Source organism: Erpetoichthys calabaricus, chromosome 7 (assembly GCF_900747795.2).
Source record: "Erpetoichthys calabaricus chromosome 7, fErpCal1.3, whole genome shotgun sequence".
Lineage (NCBI taxonomy): Eukaryota > Metazoa > Chordata > Cladistia > Polypteriformes > Polypteridae > Erpetoichthys > Erpetoichthys calabaricus.
The window spans coordinates 198,989,881-199,011,013 of record NC_041400.2 but is presented as its reverse complement, the minus strand read 5'-3'; the positions used below and the strand labels follow the sequence as shown (position 1 = coordinate 199,011,013).

Here is a 21,133-nt window from a genome sequence, read left to right as displayed (position 1 = left end):
GGCTGCATGTTGGTACCCAGTTGTCTCAGCGCCCAAATGCGAGTTGAACCTGGGACATCGTAAGACACACACACACACACACACACACATTGTTCCGCTTTAGGCAGCTAAAGGTTTAATTCTATCAATGGGTGTCCTTTATTTTGTAAAATCCTCAGATGTTAATATATTAATTATTATCTCATAAGGAAGGAAACGAAAGGCGCGCGTCTTCTATCAATCGCGTCTGTCGAGAGAAAAAAACCTGTAGCGTCACCCGGTCTTCAGCCAATAGGATGACGAAGTGGGCCGTCCGCCATGTGCCCGCCCCTTAACGTCATATGAGCGCGACGAAGAGACGGGCGGGCGGAAGGTAAGCGCGGGCTACGCTCGCTCGGGTCGAAGCCGCAGCCGCCGTCACTGAACTTGTGGGCGGCAGCGACTGTGCGCTTTGGTCGCTCACGTGAAAGGCGCTTCATCTGCGGGGGTCGTAAACTCGTCAGACGGGCAAACGGGCTGCAGTAGCGTGCGAGTTTACAGGGTCACGGGCGGCAGACAGGTGCGGTCACGGAGTGTCAGTGAGGCCGAGCCGAGTGATCGTGCCCTCCGTAAAAGGCGCTCTGTGCGGGGCTTGGCAGACCCCATTAAAACGGGCACAAGTGTACTCACTAAACGAGTACAGCTCTGGTGGGGGGGTCTGAGTGACTGTCTTCGTGAGCCCCCCACGCATGTTGCCGGCGCACCTCCTCGGTTTCTTGAGAGGGGGACAGGTTGGTCTCTGCTGCCGCACACTGTTCGGTACACTTTAGTTGTGCTGTCGCCAAACCTGTGACATTAGGGGGCGCACTGATTCAGTTTAGAGTCCGTCTCGTCCCCAAACCGCCACCTGTAAGGCGCTCTGTGGTTTTCACGTTTGCCACCTTTGTGTCCTTTTGTCACTTTAACGTCCGGTTCATTAAACACGCGCCATGCTGTATGTAGCGCCTTTCATGTGATCGCATAGCCGCCCCCTGTGAGATGGCAAGACTCCTGTCGTCTTCTGCTTCTCATCCTTTCTTTCATTTGCAGGGTGCAAGATGGTGTGCCGCTGTCTGCCCAGACTGACCTGCAGGCTGGCAACATCCGCAAGCTGCCATTTTAGGAGGCCTGGGCCTGCCAGTCTGCCATGTGGCAGCAGATTGCTCTCTGACTTTGCCTGCTCGAAGGCCCCCTTTGTGACCAGGAGATGGTCCTGTTATAAGGGCAGAGTGGACCATGGTGTGCGGACTCTGAGCTCGGTGCCATCTCCCGGTGCCACCCCAGGACTCTACGAGAGGTTTGCCGACTCTGCTGTGGTTCACTTCACAGAAGACGTCCTCACTTCGGTGCAGCAGACCACAGGCCTCCCGTGGTGGGCCACCGTTGTGTGCACCACAGTCACCCTGAGGACAGCCGTCACGCTGCCCCTGGGGGCGTATCAGTCATTGATTATCGCAAAGGTGGGTAATGACGAGGACTGGCATGACACCCAGGGCCTAATGGAGGAGCCACTTGAGCCCATGTGCCAAGTGGCACTCGACCTCAGAACATTTGCAAGGCCTCGCAAGTTCATCTTCTTCACACAATCCTGTGGGGGTCCCGTTGGTGGTCCAGTGTAAGGTGAATACTGAAATCGTAATGGAGGGCCCTGGTGGGTTTGTCATTAGTCCGCGATTCACTCAGGTGGGCACAATGCTGCAGCACGACATAGAACAGCCCCTGCCACGTCACACTGCTGCCCGAGTTTGGCATTTTGACGTTAAAGCAATGTTCCTCTGTGACATGTCCCCGCGATCTTCGTCACTTTCTGCTGCCCACCATCACACTCCTCTGCCCCAGTAATGGCTGCCCGGGCATCCTATTTAGACACATTTTCACTTCCCTTGCCGGCTGGTGTGCTGTCACTTGGGGGTCTCGCCCTGACCAGCCTATGGTGGGCACTGAGTGATTGGTAGTGCTGGAAGGTGTTTTTAAAGTGAAACTTCGGAGACCCCGACCACAAGTTTTTAAGGGCTCCAAAGGGTTAATTGGGGGGGTTCCTAAGCCCCTTTCTTCCCATTTCATGGTTGATTATTTAATTAACTTGGTGCCCGTCGCCTGTGCTGCTTGGTTAGAAGGCTGGTCAAGGCTGAGTCCTCTGTGGCAGCCGTGTGACAATCGGGGGCCCACTTTTCACATCTGCAGGTCAGCAAGGGTCTGACATGGGAGGGCACCCAGTCTGAAGTGGCAGTGCAGGACTGTGCCACCTCTCATCGGGTTTTAAATGTGCCATCAGCAAGGCTCTGCAGGTCTCTTGGATGTGGCGAGGTGGCATGAGGTGTGGCATAGTGGCGGTCCTCACACAGGCGGGCCACTCCATCAGAGACACTTGCTGAGATTCTTCAGAGATGAGTCCTCCTCGCGTGCCTGGCATCAGTAGATTTATGATAATTATGGGGGCTATTTGTCATCCGGCCGAGAGTGACAGCGGGCAGCAGGCCCTTTCCTCCCACTAACGCCTTTGTTTCTGTCCATCAGGTTGAAGCCCTGCAGCCAGAGATCGCAGAGTTGGCCAAGCAGTTGCATTACGAGGTCTCCGTGCGGGCGCAGCAGAGAGGCTGGGCACAGAAGGAAGCGCGGTAAGGACGGGGGCTGCTCCGCTGTGTGGGACAGGCACGTGTCCGGGTGGTCACCGATACAGAAAGAGAGATGTCGCGCAACGAGGGTCTGCACTTCCATGAGCTCCGCCATTGTGTCCGTCTGCACAAGGTGACACAGCACAACTGGGACGCAGACTTGGCACATTGGCATGAAACAGCGGCGTAGTCTTCTGCCTTGATAAGTTGAGAAACTCCATTGAGGCAGCCCGCCCATCAGCCCTTGTCTATGAAGGGGCATCCTGTGCCAAACAGTGCCACCTGTCAGCCAACATACCAGTAAAGAAGGGAATTGCCAGGAAGGCCTCATTGTGACATCACTGTACTGATGTGCCACAGGGCATGTCACTTGATGTCTCACCAGCCTCAGTATGAAGCTACGGGCATCGAGATAGTCTCTTGGGGGTGTCTGGGACACTGCAGTGATGCCCGCAGCGAGACTTGTCCCCTTGAGACTTGAGTGTCACGTCCCGGGAGCACAATGCCAACATGGTGGCGCCTGTTGTGTTCTGTTAACACAATGGTGATAAAATCCCAGCTGCTCCAGAAGTGGCAGCGTTACGACTGAACACGTCCCTTGTGAGTGACGGGGACTTTAATTACATACCTCAGACGTGGCAGGTTTGTGTTTCGCAGTCCGTTAAGAGTGGCACTTTACAATAATCGTGTCGTGAAACGATGCAGCCATTTTCACAGCCAAACGTCCAAGAATGAACGTGGCAGTTGGATAAGCGGGCCAAGCATGGCATGGCTCAGCACCACGCTGGTCCTTGGTGGGCTCAGATCTGCTGATGTTTAGAAAGGCCACTGCGTCGTTTGACACAGCAGTTTATTCTCAAGGCTCATGTATACTTTTTGCTATTTAGCCCCTTGGCGTACACGGAGTACAATTACGGTTAAACCCGAGTTGGCCATGGGGTGACGCATAAGGATCAGCTTTACGTTTTTAAGCCCGAGTGACACTTGGGGTCATATTCGGTGGCCATCGAGTGGATGCTGTAATAAATAAAGGGGTTAGTGTCCGTCCATCTGTCTGTCTGTCTGCCTGATTGCCATGTCTCTGGCATTCCAACAGATGGCGCATCCCAAACACTAGCCCTGCTTGTACAAATCCCATATCAAATGGCGTATAACAGGATGGTGCACTGCGGATATTAACGCCGAGCTCTGCGCTGATCGCCTAGACAGGTACGGTGCATTTACACGTTTGGCTGACGCCTTTTATCCAAAGCGACTTCCAACATTTGAGATACGATTGGTGACAGGTATTCCAAGTGACTTGCTTGAGGGTCACACAGGTGTCAGTGGTGGGATTTGAACCCACAACCTCGGGGCGGCAAATGTAAAACCATCAAGGCAGTTTTAGAACAAATCAATGATGAAGATGATGATGTGAAGGCCATCCAACTGATGCCTGATGTGGCACTTTGTGACCGAAATGCCAAGATGTGCCTGGTGAGGCTTCAGTATGCTGCGACATCGGCTGTGTGACAAAAAGACAAAGTAGTCGTGATTGTGAGGACAAGTGGGACGCTGGCTCCATAAGAACAGATCACAATACAGCAAGTGTCACAGTTTGTGTCAGTGGACATGTGGATCGCTAAGCCCTGTGCTTTGGTGGTCTGCGGTAACACGAGGGGCACGTCAATCTTACTGATCAGGCAATGCCATGCCACTCCCTCGTGTGCAAATGACAGAAAAGCACACAAAGAAAGGCGTGTCACCTGTCCTGATTGTGACAGCTCAACAACACGTGTGACACGGAGGACATGTGCTGAATCTGCAGTGGACACTCGCTGACAGCACCATTGTGGCACACGATGCCCACGTCTGGAGCTTTGCTTGGTGCAGGTTGACCCACAGCTTCACGTCGCGCTCCGTAAGGACGACCCCAAGGTGATGACGGCTGTCTAATGTCACACGAGAGAGGCGAGCGCTTAGAGTGTCACCTGTGGGACGTCAGGAGTGGGGCATCCTGTAATAGAAGGAATGGGGGCACCGGTGGCCGTGGAGTCCACTGGCACAAATACAAAGTTAATAAAATTCGTTACTGGGCACCTGACTGGGCAGACATTACGAAAGTAACTGGAGAGAAGTTGCAACCTCCGTCGACGTCTGTCAAGTTTCAAGGGTCTGCGACATCCACTGGGGGTCTTGTTTGGACCTCCCTTGTCAAAGCCAGCGTGGGTCACAGAGGCCATCGCAGAACTCGCGTTGTTCAGATGTGTGCATTGACATTTGCAGTAAGCTGGCATCACAGAAAGAAAAAGTCGAGTGAAAACAATGCAATGTGCCAGAAGTGCAAAGCGGCCCCCTGGCGCGTGGGTAGTTACGCCAGCCATAAATCTGCGGGATGAAAGGCCATGTGGCACCGCAATTTGTAGGGGGGCATTGGGTCTTGGAGCAGGGGGCACACAAAACGCTGTACTGCTAACACTGAGTCTGTGCCGCACAATATGCCAGTCTAATGGTGGCCGATGGGGACGGGGACAGCAAAATCAGGACCAGCTGCTGCAGGTTTATGCCAGCATAGTAATGAAGAAGTGGGTGTGTGCCACCCTACAAGGTGGCAAGCAGAGCAGGAAGCCCACAACACGGGTATGATGTGTTGACCTCCTGAAGAGGTGGGTGGGCCTCAGGGGGGTGCAGACGGGCAGCCCTGGCACACACCATGTACTTACAAGGCCCCCCCATCTGTTGGTCACCTCTCCACCCAGAGCAGGTGAGCCCGATTTGGGGGGCCCGCAGGTGTGTTGGGCAGGTGAGCCTGATTCGGGGGGCCCGCAGGTGTCACCGACTCCTTGTCTGCTTCCTCTCGTTTTGCAGGTTTCACTTTAAGAAGACCCTGCGACGCATTGTGGCCGAGCTCTACGTGCGGGACAACTGCCACCCGTTCAAAGCCAGCCTTCTCATTTGGGTCCAGCTGCCCATGTGGCTCATTGTGTCCTTTGCCCTGCGGAACCTGAGCCTGGGGACATCCGACACCGGGGCAGGTAAGGACTTCCTGTGTGTGTGAAGCGGAGCGAGACCCCTGAGCTCTCCAGCTGCACATGAAATGATTCGAGGGCCTCATGGGGTTCTTGATGTCACCAGGGTGGGTGGCAGCTGAGGAGCATCAGGCTCACCTGCTGCCTTACCTGAGGGATGTCACCTGGGCAGCACACGCTTGGACGACGATGACGATGAGTGAGCCGTTCAAAGCCGGAGGTCAATGCTGGGTGAGGGGACGTCTAAGGCTGCAGTAAGAAACGCCTGGACCTGCCATGGGGTGAGCAGCAGGGGTACAGGATGGCACCATGTCAACAAAGCCAGACGTCTGTCTCCAGATGTCATTCCTAGACTTGTGAGTGACCCCTGGTGGCCAGTTTAGGGGTCTATTTTGGGAAGGCAGCCATTCTGCAATGTCCAGCATGGAGGGGCGAGCAGCGCCGGGAAAGAAGGGCGAAGAGGTGGCGAGGGGGCCGTGTGCTCGGGCAGACCGCAGAGGACCGCCGCTCTGGTCTTGTTGCTGTGTCTCCCAAACCCCCCCACCACCCAGCCTCCGCCTTTAACCCATAACCCCCTGTGTTTCGGGAGCGCCCCCTACAGACCGCCACTCAAGTTCATGGTGGGGCCTGCACCCTTCCTCGTGACTCGGTTTTAGTGGGCTGAGGTGACCACTGGGGCTTGGCATTTGTCCACATGGCGTGGAGGGTGAGTATCTGGGGGTCGCCTCCGATCCAGGAGGACCAACGTGGATGCTGTCCAGGCACTAAAGCAGCTCAGGAGGGAGTGCAGGGAGAGTACAGAGTCCCTGACGACGGCCCCCCATATAATCGTAGAGGGCTGACCTTTGTCTCCTGTCCTGCTTGTGATTTTCATGGGCAGGACGTCAGGTCGGAAGTCCAGTTAGATGTCTACAAGACGCAGCTCCAAGGCCAACGTGGACTTCATCGAGCTGTGGGACGGTGGGGCTGGGATGAGGGTGGGCACCACCAGACCTGAGGCGAGCTGAAGTACCTCGCGGTCTTATTCACAAGTGAACGGATGAGGGGTGTGAGATGTGATGACACCAGTCTGTGCTGGTGAGCCAGGAGGTGACATGACGATCTGGACCCCCGGCTGTGGGTTTGGGCGATGGCGCACACGCTGAGATGGCGACTCCAGTGTTCTACATTACAGGGGGGTGAGAAGTGCAGACCTCTGAGTGAGGCCTTAGGCTAAGGCTGGTGCCCCCTGCTGGTGCCCCCTGCCTGTCCTGGATAAGTGGTTTGAAAATGAAGGAACGCAGTAGGTGGCAAGTGGAGTTTGGTGGCCCAGGTGAGGTGATGCCCGCCTCGTCCCACTTTGTGCTTTTGTCATTTCAGCTGTACATGAAGCCCTTGGCACCGGTGGGGCACTCTGGTTTCCTGACCTCACACTGCCTGACACCACGTGGCTCATGCCTGTGTCCCTCGGTCTTCTCAACTTGCTCATCATCGAGGTGAGTGCCCACAGCCATCATGGCTGCTTATTTGGGTAGTTCTGGGCTCAGTCACAAATGCCAGCCTGAGCCAGGAGATGGCGACACTGGTGTTACTCTGTGACTGCAGGTTTAAGACCGGTGGGCCGCTTGGCTCTCTCATTGTGACCTCGGATTGGTCATCATTAGATGCAGGCTGCCCCTTTTATGCCCCCTTCTCTCACCCCTAATGCCCATATCCATTGTCTCCCACAGATCTTCGCCTCAAGGAAGTTGGAGCCGACAAAGTTCCAGACGTGGGTCACTCACTTTATGCGTGGCATTTCGCTCGTCATGATTCCGGTGGCAGCCACAGTCCCTTCGGTAAGCAGCCCTCCGGCGGGTTTTGCAGGCCCTGGCACTCGCCCTTGCCCATTGACCTTGCCTCTTTTCTCTTGCAGTCCATGTCGCTCTACTGGCTCACCTCCAGCGCCGTGGGCCTGCTGCACAACCTGCTGCTGCGCTCGCCCACCCTGCGCCGGCTCTGTCACATTCCCCGCGGCCACAACGACTCGGACACTCCCTATCGAGACCTCTGGGGGGCTCTGCGGGCCAGGCTGCCCAGGTAGGATGGTGCACCCCCGCTGCACTGCACCGTGGCGGGTTCAATGGACTGAGCGGCTCTGGGGTTTACTTTGGCATAAGAGCGAGGGGTGCGGGCACAGACACCCCACCAGACAAGGCACCTGGGGGGACAGACTGAAGTGATGTCGCCCCAACTACAGACAGGTGGTCTGCTCTTACTGGTGTGTGACAGTTTGTGGAGGTGACCGCAAATGTACAAGACAAAGGGGCGGTGGGCACAAGACTGAAATAAAAGCTGTGTGAATCAAAGAGCCTCCGAGTTTTATTTGTGTGACCAGCAGGAGGTGACGTCGGGCAGCGGTCACTCACTCTCCGATGGGCACATCATGGGCAGCGTGGATGGGCATCTTTGAATGTGGCATGATGCCCACAGATGTTTGAACTTCTGGCCGTGTTCATACTGTACTGACATGCGGCATGCTGGGTAACTTGTGCCTGGTGCACGCCATTCACTCCTGGCTGCCCATCAGTTTAAGTGGCACAAATCCCATAGTACAGAAGTGCAGAGCCGAACAGGTAAAAGGACAGAAATATGGGGGGGGGGGGGTTAGAGAGAAAAGTGCAGTGACACGATGGGGCGACTCACTGGGAACATTACAAGGATGGCACCAGAAAGCCAGTGTGACGCTCATAGCTTGGCCGGACTTGTCCGCCTTTCACTTGAAAACACTTTGCGTATCAAGGGCACGAATGACCATCTGAGGGAACTGAAAGCTTGTAGTCACTGTGACAGATGGAGCAGCGACAAGCTTGGTGCTGGCCTCATGGGGCTGAGGGGGCTTCTAGCTTCGACCATTGACGTCAGACCGATATGGTGCCTTCTTTTTACAGAGCCCAGTGCCACTGCCAGCTGCGAAGTGTTTGGACCAAAATAAGCAACAGCGGCCGGGCAAAGGGGCGTGTCCAGCTGCGCAGCTTCTCGAACATGGGAGTCACCTGACCGAGAGGCGTGGCCTCGAAGCACAAAAACAGGGCAGGAGGGGCGTGTCCAGCTGCGCACTTTTGACGTACGAATTCACTTAGGGGCGTGTCCAGTTGCCTCTTAAAACGCGCGCGCCGACCTCTCGCTACCCAGTCGCTCGTCATGCTGTCGCTGCTGCCGGTGTGCCTTTTGCTCGTTGTGCCATGCGCTGCGCTCCACCGTGCAACCCCTCCGGTTGTGCTCCGCTACCTCGCGAGGGCTGCTCCTGGGGCGCGGTGACGGACCTGTGTGGCTGCTGCTCAGTGTGCGCGGCGGGAGAAGGGGAGCCGTGCGGGGGGCGCGGCGGCGGACCGGGAGGACGCTGCGCTCCCGGCATGGAGTGCGTGAAGAAGGCGAAGAGGCAGGCGGGCCAGTGCGTGTGTAAAAACGACGGCGAGGTGTGCGGTAGCGACGGCAAGAGCTACGGGAGCAGCTGCCAGCTGAGAGCCGCCGGGGCCGCCGTCCGCCAGGTGCGCAAGGGAGCCTGCGACCAAGGTGAGTGCCGCTGGGGCCGGCCAGGGGTGCAGAGAGACGGTGAAGAGGATGTGCGGGCTGCCCGCTGCTGGACGGGTGTGCCACTCTCAGCAGGGTCTCTCCCACTGCGTGCCCGGTCCGCGTGAGGGCAGGGGCATGGGCGGTTGTTGACTGCAATTTGGCATTCCTTATTCTGGTGGGGGCCCTGCGGGCTCAGCTGCCAGCATTCCGGGGTGTGCGTGTAGAGACAAGGCCAACATGAACGCCCCCCAAGCTCCCCCTCCCCGCTGCTGAGAACTTCTCAGGCCGGCGCTTTGTTTTGTTAAAACCCAAGTGCGAAGGTCCACGCCAGGCCAAAGGAAACAGCATGTACGCCCCTGTGCCCACTGACCTGTCTCTCCTCTCACAGCGCCCAGGATCACCATCCCCCCCAAGGACATCTGGAACATCAGCGGGGCGCAGGTGTACCTGAGCTGTGAAGTCATTGGAGTGCCAACGCCCCTGCTGACCTGGAAAAAGGTGAGGTGCCCATTCCACCTTTGCTCTTGCCTGGTGGCTGTTCCCTAACCTGGTGTGTCTTCACAGGTTGTGAGCAGCGGGCACCGAAGGGAGAAGGTGGAGCTTTTACCAGGAGATCGGGATAACCTGGCAGTGCAGACGCGTGGTGGGCCAGAGAAACACGAAGTGACAGGTTGGGTGCTGGTAAGCATGGGACAGGCTGGTTGGGGTGAAGGCGCTATAAACCACCAGCTGATGTAGCAACTGCTTCTCTTTCAGATTTCACCACTCGGGAAGGAGGAGGGAGGCGAATACGAGTGCCATGCTGCCAATGCCAAGGGTGAAGCTGTAGCCATGGCGACCATTCACGTTGTGGAGTCACTCAAGGACATCCCGACCCCGAGCCTGGGTATGAAGCAGGCACACAGGCCAGACCGAGGCCCCATGAAGTAGAGCGTGCCCACCGCGGGCGCACTCTTGCATGTGAACTCTAATCTGTCCCACGGCGTCTCCGCCCCAGGAGAATGTCTGGAATGCCGGTCACGTGGCCTCTTAGGAAAGCAGCGGCTCTCGGAGGTTTAATCAGGCAGCTCGGCTTCATCACAAACAAACAGGGCAGGTCAAGCATCCTCCGCCCCCGCCGTCCGGTCTGGCGTGGGGACAAAAGGGAAGGGGGCCGGCGGGTGGCCCATCTTGGAGTCTCATTTTAGTTTTTCTGATTTCCTTTCAGGTGAGACGGAGACGAGTTAAAAATGCCCGCTGCCAGACGGTCTGCTCACCCGCTTGCTTCAGGCCCACTGGGACACCTCCAGGACAGCAGGGGCTCTCTGGGGCACACCTGGCACTGGCGGTCATGATGGGGTTCCTCTGGTGAAGCCCACCACCTTCCTTCAGTTGTCTGTCACTAAAAATAAAAGCTTTGCAGAGCAGCAGTGTGTGCGTCACGTCTCGACTCGGCCAACGACTTCGTCACGCCAACCATACAGACGAGAAACGAGTTTAACAAAAAAAAAATAATAAAATAATAACCTTTATTACACACAAAGAGAACAAAAATCCGCAGGGTGGGCCAGGCCAAACTCCCAGAAGACACTGCGGGCTCAGGTGGTCATCATGCGGGGCGCGATGCTCATGGACATCAACTCCTGGAAGAGCAGCTTGCAGGCGTACGGCAAACGGACCAATGAGATCTGCCAGGAGAAACGTCACCAAGGTGAGCCTTCCGTGTCACCCGCCCCCCACCCCAGCGCGCCAGCCCTCGCCAGACCTACCTGGGTCTTGTTGCGGCAGCCCCGGCACTCGTACGTGTGTGTCCTCGTGTTGGCGATCGCCATGAGGCCACACAGGTTACACACGTGCACCTGGTAGGGGTCAGAGGCCTCAAAGAGCCTCTCCCTCAAGAACTGGGCGGCGCCGTGAGCGATCTGACAATCTCGCTCCATCTCGCCGAAACGCAGACCACCATCCCTGGGACGAGCCAAGCAGACGGGACTTTAGTGTCAACCCTGGTGCCCCACCCTGCTCCCTGCCCAGCGGGTGGCGCCACTCACCGTGATCTGCCCTCCATGGGCTGTCGGTTCAGGATCTGAAGGGGTCCCCGAGCCCTCGAGTGGATCTTGTCGTCCACCATGTGCTTCAAGCGCTGGTAGTAGGTGGGACCCAGAAAGATCTGCGACGTCAGCTTCCGTCCTGTGAAGCCGTTGTAGAGCACCTAGGGGACAGAGAGGGGACACAGCGGTCAACTGGGGCAACTCAACACCTCCAGCCGTAGCGTAGAAGAGGGCGGCTCATGCCGGCCCACCACTTCCTCCGTGTGACGCAGGGGCACTGCAGGGACCAACTTGGAGCCATTTCACACTCGGCAAAGCAAGGCGCTATACAGCCGTCATTCAGATGCACACTGACTGGCGACACTCACAAAGGGTTAAATGTGACCAGTCTGGGTCAAAAGTCATATAGGTGGGCATAAAACTCCCAGATATCACACACACACACACCTCGTTTCCTCGCAGGTGGTAGCCGTACTCCGACAGCAGATTGGACACCTTCTGCACGTTGACCGCATCGTTGAAAGGCGTGGCATCGCCAATCTCCCCCTTGTTCGCCGACACCTGTTTGAGAGACGGTAGTGACCGTTAACTGCTGCTGTGCGGGCGGACAGACGGACCCTCGCGTGTAGGACGACAGACAGGAGGTGCACCCACCTTGCCCTGCAGACATTCAATCAAGTGACCGACTGTCATTCGAGAGGGGATGGCGTGAGGGTTGATGATGATGTCTGGCGTGATGCCTTCGCACGTAAACGGCATGTCCTGCAGAACGACAGTGTGGTGGGCAGGCTGAGTGAGCAGGAGCTCATGATGTCACAGCCGTCCAGGTAAACAAAGAATAAAAGAATGGAGGAGGAGAATGCGGTGCACCACCAGGGGGCACACCACAGGCTGAGGTCCAAACGCCAACTGGGCAAAAAGTCACACTCTGTCATGGCAAACATGGCATAACATCAAACCCCCAAAATGCACCCTAGCATTGCAACTCACCTCCTGCCGGTACTGAATTCCACAGGTGCCCTTCTGTCCGTGCCTACTGGCAAACTTGTCCCCGATTTGAGGGATTCTCACGGATCGCACCTACGGTGAATTACAGAACGTGAGGACAACAAAACAGCAGCGAATGCCGAGGTCGCCACGCGCAGCGCGCCACTCACCCGAATCTTGCAGAACTTGTAGCCCTCTTGGTTCAGCGTCACCATGACCTGATCGACGATGCCCGTCTCGCTGGTGCGCAGGAAGGTGCTGCAGTCGCGCTTGGTGTAGCGTCGGTTGGTGCTGTCCAGCTCGTCGTCGTTTTCGGGCAGCGTGACCGTCTTGCCAATGATCACGTCCTCCCCGGACACACGAACACCAGGTGCGATGAGCCCATCATCGTCCAGTTTGTCATAGATGGCGTGCCTCATACCTGAAACACCCAGCGAGTCAGCCTTAACGCGTGGAAGATAGGCGGGCACAAAGCACTCACTGCAGGTATGTGGGCACCAAGCAAAGCGCTATCCAGGCGACTCACCCTGGCACGTTTCACGGGTCGGTTTCTCAAAGATCTCCTCCTGGTCAAATCCTTTCTTGGACTCTTGTTCTTTGTAAGAGCGGTAGAAGACCGACCTGCATGGGGCAAACAGAGAAATGAAATGCTGCTGGTCAGGGAGGGTCACCCGCACCATGCCACCGCACAACAACCCACCTGAAGAAGCCCCTGTCCACCGCGGAGCGGTTCATAATCACAGAGTCCTCCTGGTTGTACCCCGTGTAAGAGGCAATGGCCACAATGGAGTTGATTCCTGGAAAACAAAGGCCGAATCACAAGCAGTTAGCCAACTTCAAAATGCCTGGCACCTCGCGGCCCGCCCTCCTGCATGGCCAGGTCTGGACCTCCATGCCCACACAACCCTAGCGGTGGGAAGCAGAACTGCAGCTTTAAAAAGAAAGCACAAATGCCAACTTGAAACACCCACACGACGAAGACAAAGATGACTTGGCACGCAGAAAGCCCTGGCATCCAGCCGTGTGGCCTTTACAGGTTTTTTGTTGCCACAAGCATCCAACCTTCAGATTAGAAACATGAGACGTGGTGAGGAAGTCATTTAAACACACAAAGCTGGCATCACCTCTGAGCAGGATGAGTGGGTCATTAACACGTCAGCGTGAAGTGTGTCATGTAAACGAGTCAAGCACACGTTGTGGACGCAGTGCCACATGAACAAACAAACATCGAGAGGATGTGCAATCCATCCCAGTGTGTGAAGGAAAGCTGGCAGGACGCTGCTACATGTGGCACCAGCGAACTGCACCCACCTGCTGGCAGCTCTCGGAAGCGCAGGTACTCCATGGAGCGGGTGGTCACCAAAGGCTTCTGGGGATAGTAGAGCACGTGGGCCAGGGTGTCCATGCGCACGTGGAAATTGGTAATGTAGACTCCCATGGCCTGCTTCCCCATAGCAGACTGGTACGTGTTCCTGGGGGACTGGCACAAAACAAAGACAGAGATCATTAACACACACACCCTGCCAGGACTCACATGTCATCAGGTAAACTGGCAGCAGACTCCCAAAGTTAAATATCCACCTCTAGTGTCGCATCAAGTCATATGGGTAGAGGTGCTCTTGTTTAAACATCCATGATACATGACAGGACCAAGTGGGCACTCGCTGGCACATTAGAACAAGTGGTGCCAGCTTTAATGAAACTGCTCTGCTCATTGGACAGAAGACTGGGGTGTGCCGATTGTCCTCCTGCCACCAAAATCTGGAGACCAAAGCCCTGGCATTTGGTTCTGCACTTGCCAACACTGACATAAAACAAGAGTAAGGGGCACCTAGCAGACTTGGCAAAACCAAAGCAGCTTGAAGTAGCTGCCAGGCCCCATACCTAAGAGGAGCAGTAGGTAGCCCTTGGCTAGTCAGACTGGCACCCCAGGAGCGGCAGCTCCAACATTTCCATAAAGAGGTCTGCATGCCCTCTAAGGCTCAGCTGTGTGTCACCAACAGACCCCAAAAGTTGGTGAAAAAAAGGTCACCTCAGGAGGTGGAACTGCACAATGTGGGGCACACGCCTGGCTCTCTGTTCAAAGACGTAAGAAATGCCAGGCAGCAGGCACAAACCCAGTGCTCGCCACCTCGGCGGGACCAGAAGCACCACCTACCTGGTTATGGTCAGGAAACGGGATGATGGAGGCACACACCCCCAGGATCATTGAAGGGTGGATTTCACAGTGGGTGTACGTGGAGCAGTAGGCCACGCCTTTCTCCTGAAGGTCGTCTGGGGTCATGGCCAACATGACGGTCTCCTCTTCCAGAGTGTCGATGTACTCCACCACTCCACTGGCCACCAGGTCCTGCCAACTGCAGAGATGGTTGAAAGAGAAGTTGAAAATCCCCACAATGCCATGCTAGACGTTAAAACAGGAGCAACTTCAGGATTAAACTGAAGGGCAGGGCCATCCCAAATCCAAGAAGATCTTCAGAAACCGGCCCACAAAGCATGCTGGACACAAAACCTGGGACTGTCAGTGGAGAAGTGGACAAGGCACTGGACTTTAACCCAGGAGGCGGCAGCCTGAACCCTCGCCTGATTGTGAGACCACCGCCAAGCATCTTCACCCCCCTGGACCTTGTGGCTGGTCAGAGGTCATCAGCTCACCTGTAGTTGTTGTACTCGCGTTCCTTCAGCTGGTCAATGTGTCTTCTCTTCAGCAGAAGCTTCTGCTTCTCTACGATCAGCAGCGGCCGGCAGATTCTGCCCGCATCCGTGTAAATGCGAATCTCGCGCTCCCGGATATCCCGGATCATGGACACCTGTGGCGGGAGACACAAGGGCAGCTCCGTCAGGTCTGTGCCCTGCTCAGGTAAGCACCGCTAGGTGACATGGACATGGGGGGCCACCTGCATGTGTGAATTCACCGATACTTCATATGCAGCAACGGAAAAATCAAACAAAAGACCTAAAACTAAAATGACAAATGGAGGGCAAAACAAAGTTTGTGGAAATGAGAGGCGCATTGACATGAAGGAAAGTACGAGGGGACCGATTCTGGACAGCTGGTCTCGTTTGTTCATATCGGACACCGACAAGTGGGGACGTCACAAACTGATAGCAGAGCACTAAAGGGACACGCATTTGGGTGCCGAAGCTCAAAGGAGGAGACGCCATCTTAGAGTTGTGTTTGTAAACTCTTAGGAGGATTCGCTGAATGCTGCTGTGCAATATGTACGATTCACTTATTAATAAATCCAACCATCTTCATGCCTCGGTGGCTCTGGAGTCCATCCCAGCAAGCATCAGACACACGTCATGGACAATGGCTGGTGCCAGTCCAGTGCAGGGTGAACACACACACACACACACCTAACCTTCATGACTGGACTGTGGGAGAACATGCAGATGCCAGGCCAGGAGCACATGGGACAAAACCCTCAGCAATGCCACTGTGCCACCAGGATGCCCCACTATGATTACATTTGTTGGTTTTATACCAACACACACATTACATAATAGGGGCTTCCAGAGAGAGATGTGGGTCTTAGACATTGAGAATCGCACTGCACAAGAGCCAGATGTGTTAAAACTAAAGTGCTGTGACAGGCCAGTCCCTGATCAGGACACAAGTGACAGTGTCACTCATTCAAAGGCATGATGTAACTCAGGGCTGTCTGGTTTGGTCTGGTGTCTTGCTCTCCAGTCGTTTATTTCTGACTTAACTCCATGTTACATTTTGTTTTGCCATTTGTCCCACTTTATTAAACACTGTGGAGTTTTGAAACCACCGGTGTGACACCCCTGACATTCAAGCCCAGCACTGCGAGCTGGCGTGGGTGACACCACAGAAATAGCAGCCAGTCCACCATGTTGTGGCTTTCTGACAAGAATGTTCACCTTATGAAAATGGAATGTCACCTCTCGATATTGAGCGAGTCAACAGGACGCCTTCCTTAACGTGGTCCTATATAAATAGTAAGAATTACATGGAGGATATTAAAAGAATTCTGTATAAACTGAACAACAACAAACAAAAGCCAACATGCTGGCACAACTTCAATGGTGCACGTCTGTGCCACTCGCACATCCAACAACTGCCTTGTGAGCTTACCGAGTGGCAGAAGTCAGACATCCAAATCAAATAAGAAGCTGGCAGACCCTCCACCAGCCAATCACACATTCCTCCCAAGTCTGACCGTCAGAAGGGGTCTGTGCCCACCTCGGTTGACCTTTTTCTCTCCCCTATGACCCGAGTGGTCTTTTCCAACGTAACTGCTGATAGTGTTTGTGGTGTCCTGCCACAGGTTGCTACACATTTTGGCTAATGACGCCTGAACCAGTTTTTGTAGTCAATGTGGTACTAACTCACAAGGCCTTTTATATTCTCTTTGGCAGTTAATACCAAGATGAGAAAATGATTTGCTCACAGAGTCCCCTTAAGATGTTTGACAGACTTCAGAAATGACATTTTTGCCAAATCAAATATCAACTCCACGCGAGTAAAGCTGCCTTGGCAGTGCGCTGCACATTCCACCTCAAGCCACTACTAAGCTAGCGCTGGCACAACTGCCCTTGGCTATCAGTAAATAACAGGGCACTCACCCTGATGCTGCCCGCATTACCATGGGGGACTTGAACCAGACAAATCTTCAACCTGTGCTCCAGACATTTTACCAACACATGCAATGTCCCAGTAGGGGGTCAAACCCCCCCGATAAACTTTATAGAAATGTTAAAGATTCTTACAAAGCCCTCCTCAGCCCTCTCATGGGCACCAAGACCATTAGGTTATTATTTTAGATGCCTCAGATCTGCAGAAACAAAGCTGTCACATAGACAGAGAGAATATGGCCTGAGCAAGTCGTGTCACACTCCAGGGCCGCTGTGAACACACACAGTGTGACCTGCACGGGGCACAGAGACGGACCTGGCGGGACACACACACACACACACACACGCACTGTTCTTTTTTACATCTGTAGCTATGTGTATAACATCACTATGGACGACAAGGAGGTGAACAGTTTTCCAACTACGAAACCATAGATGAACAAAGAGGTTCAGGCTTTAAATCTGGGGATCTCCAAAGCCCACCGTGTTGCCAGGTCACACCTGAAGAAAGGCCTAAAAAAGTCCAAAGACATCTACAGGAATCACGTGGAGGATCACGGACACCGGGGCTACTGGAGCTCTTAGTGACCATAGCAAAGTCACATTGGCCAATGAGCCCAGCACTTTTTTTGCCCACTCCACCTGTAAAGATTCTAACCACAGAAGATGTCAAGTCCTCCCCTCTTCAGATGTACAATCCACGTAAAGCTGCAGGAGAGGATGACGTTTCAGGGCCAGCTAAGCAGCTTGCTAATGTATTTCCAGAGATCTTTAATATCTCCATTAATATCTGCATGCCTCACGTCCAGCATCGTTGTGCTGAAGTGCTGAAGAAAACAAACCTCAGTGATACGAGTGACCATCGACCACTCGCTCCGACACCGATAATAATGAAGTCCTCTCCCCCCTGCCTCCCTGGACTCGGATCACTGTGCTTACAGAGCTAATCGATCTACAGAGGGTGCCATCTCTCTAGCTCTGCCCACAGCCCTGACTCATCTACAGAGACTGGGCACATGTGTGAGGATGCCATTTGTGGACCACAGCTCTGCTTTCAATACTGTTGTACCCTCGCAGCTCATCCACAAGCAGCACCAGCTGGGCCTCAGAGCTCCACTTTCTAACTGGATCCTCAGCTTCCTGTCGGAGTGTCACCCAGTGGTATGGCTGGGCTCCCATTTCTCCTCCACCATAATCCTGAATACTGGCACACCACTAGGCTGTCCACGGAGCCCAATCCTTTACTTCCTATCCACTCACCACTGTGTACCCGCATATACCACCAGCACCACCACCATTGCAAAATTTGTTGAGGACACAACGGTTATTGGGCAAATTTCCAATGACGACGACTCGGCCTACAAAGCGGAGGTGCAAAATATGGTGAGATGGTACTCAATGAGCAACCTGTCCCTCAACACAGGGAAGACCAAGGAGCTCATCGTCGATTTCAGAAGGTCACGTGATGAGGATCATGCCCCAGTCTTCATCACTGGGGAGAGGGCGGAGTGTGTATCAAGTTTAAGGTTCCTGGGGATCTCCCTCTCTCTTCAGGGACCTTTCATGGACAGCTAACACCACCGCACAGCTTTTTCTTGCTACTGCCACCCAACAGAGTATTCTAACCCACTGTATTTGTGTGTGGTATCCTAAGTACAGAGCAGCTGATTGGATGGCCCTGCGGTGGGGTGTGTGGAGAGCACCGAGGATCGTCAGGGAGCCCTGCAGGACATTTACAGTATCTCACAAAGTGAGTACACCCCTCACATTTTTGTACATATTTTAGGATATCTTTTCATGAGACAACACTGAAGATATGACACAATGTAAAGTAGTGCGTGTACAGCTTGTAGAACGGTGTCAACAACAACACACAGCCATGAATGTCTAAACCGCTGGCAACAAAAGTGAGTACACCCCGAAGTGAAAAATGTCCACATTGTGCCCTATTAGCCATGTTCCCTCCCCGGTGTCATGTGACTCGTTAGTGGTACAAGGTCTCAGGTGTGTTAAATTTGCTGTTCTCGCTCTCACACTCTCTCTCATACTGGTCACTGGAAGTTCAACATGGCACCTCATGGCAAAGAACTCTCCGAGGATCTGAAAACAAGAATTGTTGTTCTACATAAAGATGGCCTCGGCTATAAGAAGATTGGCAACACCCTGAAACTGAGCTGCAGCACAGTGGCCAAGACCATACAGCGGTTTAACAGGCCTCACCACGGTCGACCAAACAAGTTGAGTGCCACATGCTCAGCGTCATATTCAGAGGTTGTCTTTTGAAAACAGACATACGAGTGCTGCCAGCATTGCTGCAGAGGTCAGCCTATCAGTGCTCAGACCACATGCCCGCCGCACACTCCATCAAATTGGTCTGCATGGCTATCATCCCTGAAGGAAACCTCTTCTAAAGATGATGCACAAGAAAGGCCGCAAACAGTTTGCTGAAGACAAGCAGACTAAGGATATGGATTACTGGAACCATGTCCTGTGGTCTGATGAGACCAAGATAAACTTATTTGGTTCAGATGGTGTCAAGCGTGTGTGGCAGCAACCAGGTGAGGAGTACAAAGACAAGTGTGTCTTGCCTACAGTCAAGCATGGTGGTGGGAGTGTCATGGTTTGGGGCTGCATGACTGCTGCCGGCACTGGGGAGCTACACTTCATTGAGGGAACCATAAATGCCAACATGTACTGTGACATACTGAAGCACAGCATGATCCCCTCCCTTTGGAAACTGAACATGATAACGACCCCAAACACACCTCCAAGATGACCACTGCCTTACTAAATAAAGAAACGGAGGGTGAAGGTGCTAGACTGGCCAAGCATGTCTCCAGATCTAAACCCTATTGACCATCTGTGGGGAAGGTGGAGGAGCACAAGGTCTGTAACATCTAGCAGCTCCGTGATGTCCTCATGGAAGAGGATTCCAGAGGCAACCTGTGAAGCTCGTGTGAACTCCATGCCCAAGAGAGTTAAGGCAGTGCTGGAAAATAATGGTGGCCACACAAAATATTGACACTCTGGGCACAACTTGGACATTTTTCACTTAGGGGTGTAGTCACTTTTGTGAGATACTGTATAGAAATTATAATCACCTCACTGTAAACTTGCACTACAGCCGTAACAAAGCATAATTTGAGCCACGTTATGAACATTTCCAGTATCTGCACATATGTTTTTATATATTGTACACTTCTATCATTTTACCAGCTGAAATACCCAGCGTTACCCTGGAGGAAAATAAAGTTTTGTTTTGTTTTGTTTTTTTTAAATTGTTTGAGAAAAATATAATAAAAAAATAAACAAACAATGAAGACTCACTAATGTGATTGTCTTGCGGTCTTGTATTTATGTTATTATCCAGTTGACACTCGGAACCAGCCAACTCGATTTAACTTGAAAAGCAACAGGTGGGCACAGGCGGTGGCACTCAAAGTAAAGAATGCTGGCAGTCACTTGCAGTTCGCCCTCTGGTGGTCGATAACATACATACAAGAACGCAAGATCACCCCCCACCCTACCCAGAAGGGGGTGGGATGGGGCTGATTTCACCCTACAGTAGTTTTAGTTGACCAATGAGAAGCATGTACCAAGTTTCATGAAAATCGCTCTGGCCGTTTGGGGAAGTGATGCTGGAACAGACATACATACACACACACACTAACAGATAGACAACTAGCTAGAGTGAACGGCGCTATATAACAGAGAGAGTGAAAGGTGCTATATGATAGATAGATAGATTGGATAACTGTTTAATGGATGAGCTGCACATCGAGTCTTACTGTACTGTAAAGTGCACCAAGACAATAAAGGAATTCAACTCAATTCAGTTAGATGTGATGTCTAGAGAGGCCAAGAGTGACTGCGTTCACCCACCTCAGACACGATGATATCCATCTGACGGCGCAGTTTCCGCAGTGTGTTCATCAGCTGTTCAGGATCTTTGTGGATTCCAACCCAGCAGCCGTTTACAAAGATCTTGGTGGCACTGAATGTAACAGAAAAGCAAAATATTAAAGCCCACATTTAACGGAGAGAATAGCTGATGAAAACGAGGCTCCAAAGGAGTAAACCTCAAGCAGAGGTCCACCAAGTGACCCTCAAGTGGCTTTTAAAAAGTGGAACCTACTCGGCAATTGCAGCAGGAGAGATCTCCTCCAGGTTCTCCATGCTCCACTCTTCCAAAAACTCCAAGATTGGCGATGGCTGTGAGCCCACAGAGATGTAGGCCATTAGGGCGAGATTCTTGACAAGCCCCACAGCGTGACCCTGCAAACAGAAGAGCACAGCAGTTAACACAAGACAGCTGAAGAAAATACAAATCAGAGTGCACACCACAACCTGCCAGGGTGCAAGC

The 21,133-nt window shown here is 53.6% G+C and overlaps 3 protein-coding genes across 3 annotated transcripts in view; 2 read left to right on the top strand and 1 right to left on the bottom strand.

Moving 5' to 3' along the window:
- The first annotated feature begins 351 nt into the window (after window positions 1–351).
- Window positions 352–7,947, top strand: LOC114655019 (cytochrome c oxidase assembly protein COX18, mitochondrial). Its single transcript, XM_051929936.1, has 6 exons — window positions 352–1,457; window positions 2,515–2,615; window positions 5,460–5,626; window positions 6,980–7,095; window positions 7,330–7,437; window positions 7,515–7,947. The coding sequence occupies exons 1-6, from the start codon at window positions 1,056–1,058 to the stop codon at window positions 7,680–7,682; spliced, it is 1,062 nt and encodes a 353-aa protein (XP_051785896.1). The 5' UTR covers window positions 352–1,055; the 3' UTR covers window positions 7,683–7,947.
- Window positions 7,948–8,805: 858 nt separating this feature from the next.
- Window positions 8,806–10,560, top strand: igfbp7 (insulin-like growth factor binding protein 7). The gene is made up of 5 exons (XM_028805913.2): window positions 8,806–9,154; window positions 9,543–9,652; window positions 9,719–9,835; window positions 9,911–10,040; window positions 10,362–10,560. The coding sequence occupies exons 1-5, from the start codon at window positions 8,824–8,826 to the stop codon at window positions 10,379–10,381; spliced, it is 708 nt and encodes a 235-aa protein (XP_028661746.1). The 5' UTR covers window positions 8,806–8,823; the 3' UTR covers window positions 10,382–10,560.
- The window catches only part of polr2b (RNA polymerase II subunit B), a 27,529-nt gene continuing 16,824 nt past the window's right edge, over window positions 10,429–21,133 (bottom strand). Inside the window, exons 12-25 of the mRNA XM_028805910.2 lie at window positions 20,906–21,045; window positions 20,653–20,764; window positions 14,824–14,978; window positions 14,327–14,525; window positions 13,480–13,648; window positions 12,869–12,965; window positions 12,695–12,789; window positions 12,339–12,589; window positions 12,172–12,261; window positions 11,836–11,943; window positions 11,629–11,742; window positions 11,182–11,342; window positions 10,903–11,098; window positions 10,429–10,821 (exon numbers count right to left, since the gene is read on the bottom strand). Coding sequence (XP_028661743.1) covers window positions 10,732–10,821; window positions 10,903–11,098; window positions 11,182–11,342; window positions 11,629–11,742; window positions 11,836–11,943; window positions 12,172–12,261; window positions 12,339–12,589; window positions 12,695–12,789; window positions 12,869–12,965; window positions 13,480–13,648; window positions 14,327–14,525; window positions 14,824–14,978; window positions 20,653–20,764; window positions 20,906–21,045 — 1,977 coding nt within the window. The 3' untranslated portion in view covers window positions 10,429–10,731. The remainder of the gene's footprint in view (window positions 10,822–10,902; window positions 11,099–11,181; window positions 11,343–11,628; window positions 11,743–11,835; window positions 11,944–12,171; window positions 12,262–12,338; window positions 12,590–12,694; window positions 12,790–12,868; window positions 12,966–13,479; window positions 13,649–14,326; window positions 14,526–14,823; window positions 14,979–20,652; window positions 20,765–20,905; window positions 21,046–21,133) is intronic.

What these genes read in the sequence shown, in the direction of transcription:
- LOC114655019 (XM_051929936.1), top strand. Translation starts at nt 1,056, where the DNA reads ATGGTGTGCCGCTGTCTGCCCAGACTGACCTGCAGGCTGGCAACATCC. An exon ending in AGTCATTGATTATCGCAAAG is followed by an intron (nt 1,458 to 2,514) that starts GTGGGTAATGAC and finishes TCTGTCCATCAG; the next exon opens with GTTGAAGCCCTGCAGCCAGA. An exon ending in GACATCCGACACCGGGGCAG is followed by an intron (nt 5,627 to 6,979) that starts GTAAGGACTTCC and finishes TTGTCATTTCAG; the next exon opens with CTGTACATGAAGCCCTTGGC.
- igfbp7 (XM_028805913.2), top strand. Translation starts at nt 8,824, where the DNA reads ATGCGCTGCGCTCCACCGTGCAACCCCTCCGGTTGTGCTCCGCTACCT. An exon ending in CAAGGGAGCCTGCGACCAAG is followed by an intron (nt 9,155 to 9,542) that starts GTGAGTGCCGCT and finishes CTCCTCTCACAG; the next exon opens with CGCCCAGGATCACCATCCCC. An exon ending in CATCCCGACCCCGAGCCTGG is followed by an intron (nt 10,041 to 10,361) that starts GTATGAAGCAGG and finishes ATTTCCTTTCAG; the next exon opens with GTGAGACGGAGACGAGTTAA.